General features: G+C 34.2%; 1 protein-coding gene across 1 annotated transcript in view; it reads left to right on the forward strand.

The window, feature by feature from the left end:
• LOC106878105 (staphylococcal nuclease domain-containing protein 1) overlaps positions 1–5,559 on the forward strand; it is a 35,448-nt gene extending 29,889 nt beyond the window's left edge. The window contains exons 18-22 of the mRNA XM_014927216.2: positions 344–470; positions 879–945; positions 1,950–2,057; positions 3,935–4,183; positions 5,386–5,559. Of these exons, the coding sequence (XP_014782702.1) occupies positions 344–470; positions 879–945; positions 1,950–2,057; positions 3,935–4,183; positions 5,386–5,442 (608 nt within the window). The 3' untranslated portion in view covers positions 5,443–5,559. The remainder of the gene's footprint in view (positions 1–343; positions 471–878; positions 946–1,949; positions 2,058–3,934; positions 4,184–5,385) is intronic.
• The last annotated feature ends 862 nt before the right edge of the window (positions 5,560–6,421 follow it).

Raw genomic sequence — 6,421 nt, forward strand, 5'->3', positions numbered from 1 at the left:
TATATATATGAATGAATAAATGTAATTCTTTTCCTAAATAAACTGCACTTCATATTTGAGGCTCTGATGAAACAATAAGGTATTACTCAGGCACTTAACTGCATCTTATAGCACAAACAGTTGTTAGCTAATGAAGTTCATAATCATTTAATCCTTTGTTGTCTTATTTTCTTATGTGTATGTATGAATTTATATGTGTGTGTACATTATCTTACATTTTGATGGCCAACCCATAGAAATAATACTGAATCAAACAAAAGTTTAAGCAAATAGAATCATCGCTTTTTATTTCCTTGTTTGTATGTCTGTGCTTATTTAAATTATATTCGTATTCGATTTGAAGGTCCACAACTGGTTGAAATGATGGAGCAACTTCGGAAAGAACTTGAAACTAATACTCCAGTTGTTGGTGCTTATACGCCAAAGCGTGGAGCAATCTGTGCAGCTAAGTTTTCTGTTGATAATCAGTGGTAAGTAAATTGGTTTTTGTTTGGCTGACATTAAACTAAAATCCTCATTGCTGTGACAGTTCTTCCCCACTTCTCTCTCTTTTGATGTGGCATTCTCTATTCATGTTGTCCAGCCTATTCCAGTATTTAACAACACTAGTGTGAATATATCAGTTTTTAATGATAATTTATCAACCCAGAGAAATTCAAACGTCAGATAATGTAGTTGTAAATAATTTTGCATCTGCAAAAAATAAAATGGGGTGGGGGTAGTAGTCACAACTGAATTGTCCTTTTGATCTGTAAGTCTGTTCTGTAGATCGTTATCACTGCCAGCACTTGTCTGAGCAATCCGGTAGGTTACAAGAAATTGCTTTTTAAGTAATTTTATTTCATTTAAATACGAACTTTTTTCTTTCTTCTTTGCAGGTACAGAGCTAAAGTGGAAAAAGTTAGTAATAACAAAGCATCAATGTTATACATAGATTATGGTAATGTAAGTAATATTTAATTTTGAAGTAATTAATGGAATAAATTTAATTGTAAACCCTCTTCATTATATGCTTTCCGTGTTGGTATGGCATGGACGGGTCGTCCTGGTTTGAGTCAGTTCCTATTAAGAGTTACAGCCACACACATCAATGACAGTGTATTTATTTTAGTCGACTGAAACCAACACTAAGTGCCACTTGAAGTCTCCTTTCATGAAAACTTTGCATAGTTTGTCTTCCAGGCTGGGATAAAACTCAAAGACAAATGCTATTCCCGCATGATGACCTGAAGAACTACGTGAAGCTTTCACATAAGGAAGCCTCAAGTAGTTGTCGGTGTTCATTTCAGTCAGCCCTGTTAAACTGTATATTTGTGGATGTCTTCATAAATGAATTAATGGATATGATTTTTCTAGCTAAAATTATGTCAAGACGGAACTAATTTTAGACTTTAAAGGGAAACAAGCCCACTGACAAGAAATTCAAACGTGCCTTAATAAGTTATGTGTGATTTTTATCTTACCATAGGGTATTTTTTTCTCATTCCTCTTTTGAATTGGCACATCTACTGTCTCATATATGCATGCATCCTAGCACAGGTATGGCTATAAGGTAAAGTTTGCTTCCCAGTCACATGGTTTCAAGTTCAGTCTCATTGCATGGTACCTTGGGCAAGTATCTTCTCCTATAGCCTCGGGTCAATGAAAGCCTTGTAAGTGGAATTGGGAGGTGGAAACAGTGTGAAAGTCTGTCATGTACATATGTATGTATGTATGTATATTATCTCCTTGATATCACATGATAGCTGTAACTTTGTCACTGTATATAGTCAAGCAGTGTCATTTATTTCCAATATTCTGCAAAAATATGTTTGGCCATGGAGAAATATTACCTTGCTTGCAAACTGATGAGAGTTGGCAACAGGATGAGCATCTAGCTGTGTGTGTGTGTGTGTGTGTGTGTATAATACCAGTTATTAATTGTGTATTGTTTTTATTTGTTTTTTTAGCGGGAAGAAGTTCCATTCTCCATGCTTGCTGCGTTACCACCAGTCTTCCAGTCATTACCTGCACAAGCAACACTATTTGGACTTGCATGTGTGAAATGCCCTGATGATGTAAGTAGAAAGTGTTACATGTTTCAATGCGGCGGGTGGTGGAACTTGTTTATAGACAGATTTGTGCAGCTAAGTAATTATGACTTTGCTGTTTCGTCAATTTAGTTTGAAGTTTGTGTTCTGTTAAAATCCTAGTCACCATATTTGATGGCATATAAGATGCACCTTTTTCCCCTCAAAAAATATGCCAAAAAAATCACCTTGGGTCCTATACACGAAGTCGGACCTCCTGTAAGCTTTAATGAACTAAAAAAAAATTTGTCCTGGATATGTGCTGTTGAAATAGGGTTGCATCTAATATGTCCATGCATCTTTTCTGCTATTGAGTATGGTATCTCTGTGCTTGGATAGACTGGCCTTTTATTCTAATCCTTAAGCATTCACATTACTCTGTCAAATGCAATGCTTAATTATTTACAACAATTTGAATTAATCATGAATTATTTCATAGCTTTGATACTCCAATGATATGATTGCTTATTTTTAGAATGACAATGTAGAGTAGGTGTGAGAGGCTGAACCTAGCCAATCTGAACAAAACAACAGACAGAAGAATATTTGGGTCAGATATGGCCAGTTTGAATGCTAAATCGTTAAGTTTAAGCTTGTCTCTGTCTTCTCTGTAATATCTCTGACACATACACAGAAGGTTCTTCAGTAGACTCTGTTCAAGAATTTGATTATTTTCTCAACTTGTGATATTTAATATTATTTACATTATTTTTTTTTATATATATTTAATGGATATTTATCCTCATCTTGTTTGTTAACACAACGTTTCGGCTGATATACCCTCCACCCTTCATCAGGTGTCTTGGGGGAAATTTCAAACCTGGGTTCTCATTCATAATGTATTTTTCAATGTTGTTGTTGTTGTTGTTATTATTCAGGTCACTACCAGGAATCTAACTCGGAATCTTGGTGTTAGCCCAAGCTCTTAACCACTATGCCTTGGCGTAGTGGTTAAGAGTGTGAGCTACTAACCCCAAGATTTCAAGTTCGATTCCAAGCAGTGACCTGAATAATAATGATGATAATAATATCAAAAAATACCTCAGGAATGAGAGCCCAGGTTCGAAATTTTCCCAAGACACCTGATGAAGGGTGGAGGGTATATCAGCCGAAATGTTGTGTTAACAAACAAGATGAGGATAAATATCCGTCAAATGTAAATAATGTACATAATTCCTCATCTCTTAAATGCAGAATTGTGATATTTAATTTTAACAATAGAATCTTGACAAAAAGTGAACACTTTTTGTTTTGATTTGGTTTTTCATTATTTTTAATATAATTTTTTGTTCATGCATTTATGAGCAAGGGAGTGTCCATGTAGATTGGGCTGAATAAATTCTAGTAAGTATTTCTATTCATTGCACCAATTTGTCTCAAAATTTTTCATGTGTATAGGTTTATATTTGTGCGTTTGATTATTAACATGTCTTTCTTTATTAAGCAACTGACCAGTTACACTACAGAGATAAAACAGCATATTAAAAGTGTATATATGATATATAAGAATGCTTTTTTTCAATATTCACTATGTCCAAGCAGCAAAGAGAGCTAATAACATTCAGATTACCCTGTCAAATGTAATGCTTATTCATTCATAATTGTTTTGAATTAATCATGCATTATCTTGTAACTTTGAGATTTTGATGATGAGATTGCTTATTTTTAGAATGACATTGTAGGGTTGGTGTAAGAGGCCAGAACTGGCCAGTCTGAACATAAAACAGGTAGAATATTTGGGCCAGATATGGCTTGTTTAAATACTAAAGGGTTAAATAAAGTTAATCCAATCTGTTCCTCTGACATCCTTAATGGAAATAATCTAATGATTAAAAAAATTTGTTTTATAATTCTTTCTATTATAGGAAGATGCCAAACGTGATGCTTACGAGGCTCTAAATCATGACATTTTTGGAAAGCAGCTTGTGGTGAATTTAGAATATAAAGCCAATGGTGTTGACTTTGTAACTGGCCAGCTGGGAGAGTCACGGGACGATGTAGCATTCAGCTTAATCTCAGATGGTATTTTGCTAGTAGAGACCCGCAAAGAAAAGCGTCTCAGCAAATTAGTGGCCTCTTATATGAATGCTCAAGAAAAAGCAAAGTCCGCCAGGGTAGGTTTCTAATTGTTTTTCAGCGTAATTAATTAAAGTGCAACTTAATTTTGGTTTTTGCTTTTATTTGATGTGGTTGTGTTGTTATAAAGTCTCTCCCCACCCCTCAGTTAGGATGGGGGGGGGGTCTTTTGTTTTGAGAGTTACTTGGGGACCTCACCAATGTTAGTGCCATATAGAAAAAAAACCAACTAGTACACTCTGTAAAGAACTTGGTACTAGGAAGGGCATCCAGCCATACAAATCATGTCAAAGCGACATCGGAATTTGGTGCAGTTTACTAATCCTTTTCTGGATTAATTCGGCCAATTATACACCTCCTCCTTTACAAATTTATGGCTGTTTGTCAATGTTAGAAATCAATATTAGATATCAGATAGAGCAATGTGTTGGCAAAAGTGGGTTGTTTATCTCCAGATCAGTCCCAAACAAACCTCTGATCAAAGGTACTTTTTTCAATTTTGACTGTCTGGATTTTTTTGTTTTCTATGCATATTGTGTCTAGAACTACATTGTCTAATATGTGTCTTCTTTTTGAAGACTTTAGAATGTGATCTGAGGTAGATTGGGCTGATATTTCTAGCAGGCTCAGTGACCATGTAGAGCAGAAGCAGTCACAGGCAAATTGTGGCCTGTGAGACTTCCTGAACGAAATGCCTAAATGAAAAATTAGTAGGGCAACCCACCTGATGATGAGCCATGCCTCATGTGGCCCACTCCTTCAAAAAGTTGCCCATGCTTATAGTGGAGACTTCATTCATTTGGGCAAAACAACTCATTAACACCTTCCAGTCAACATCGCCTTTGTTCTTAGTCATAATTAGTTCTTTTTCAGAGTTATTGCCCACCTAAACGAGTCACAGGACCGTGTTTTGCTTGTACAAAGAATTGTACAAAATCTATTTTATTTTATTTAAGATGTTTGCCTGTATACTTGAGTGTGATGAGAGTGTGTATCTGTTTACATTCTAAACAATATTTCTTACTAAAACAAACTAAAACTACATGTACACACATTGTATAAACACTTGAATGTCTGTGGTTTATAACTGCTATTTTCTGTGCTTTTTCACTTGAATAGATGTCTTATGGTTGTATGTAAAGGCAGTGTGCTTATTATACTGACAATACTTATACATGGCTTTCTCATATACACAAACAGTGGAGTCTACAATACAAATATGCATTTTTTCTCTTTGCAGCAAAACTTATGGCGTTATGGTGACATTACTGAAGATGATGCCAGAGAATTTGGTTAAAGAATCTGAAATAAATGCAGTGAAAAGTATATTTGGAAAATAATAACACAAATTATGAATGAAATTTATTAAATAAAATAACAATACTTTGCTGAAAAAGACTGACTGAAATTTCAATCTTAGCTGGTTTGTTTGATTTACTAACATACAACTAAATTGAAAGTACACTTTTAATACTTTAGCATTGGAGGTTTTAGGTTTTAAAACTTCATCTTAACTTTCTAAACCAACTAAGATGATATTGTAGTCAATTTAGAAGAAACTTTTTTTTAAAAAAGTCTTCTATCTTTTAAGGATGGTTGGGAAAAGTCTAAAAAGAAAAAACAAAACACAACTGTTTTTCAACTATATACATATCTCCTGATATACATATTATATATGCATACATATATATTTTCCTCTCTCTATGGAATATAGCTTAATAATTACAAAAGGAGTCTGCATCCTATACATTTAATAACATATTTAAAATGGAATGAAGCTTGTTACTTGGCTAAAGTTTTGTGATTTAGTTAGCTGAGAAGTGTAATTGTCATTGACATGTTAGCCATTTAATGTTACTGCTGAAACTATTTTCCCTCTAATTTTACATACATTGCAGTATAGAAACCATGGCAGCAGAAGCTATTTAATTATAAGCTATCTTTTGATTATTCTCAAGTATCTTATCAGCAATTTTATATCCAGCTCGGCAATTCAGTGAGTTTTCTTCTTCTTCCCCCCCCCCCTTTTTTTTCTACTCTAAATTATACTGGTTGCAGGTATATTTTGTTAAACATTTGCAGTAAATATGAATGTAGACAGAAAATAATGACTGGCTTTATAAATGGCATATTGGTGTTGAATCCTTTACTTCAAAGTGAGCTCAGAATTAAATTTTGAAACTAGTTGTTGCCTTCCATGATAAAGCTACCTACTCATAGTGTCTTAAAACTGGTTTGTCCTTTTTTTTCACTATATCAGGGTTTTGAGTTTTTTG

Source organism: Octopus bimaculoides, chromosome 19 (assembly GCF_001194135.2).
Source record: "Octopus bimaculoides isolate UCB-OBI-ISO-001 chromosome 19, ASM119413v2, whole genome shotgun sequence".
Classification (NCBI taxonomy): domain Eukaryota; kingdom Metazoa; phylum Mollusca; class Cephalopoda; order Octopoda; family Octopodidae; genus Octopus; species Octopus bimaculoides.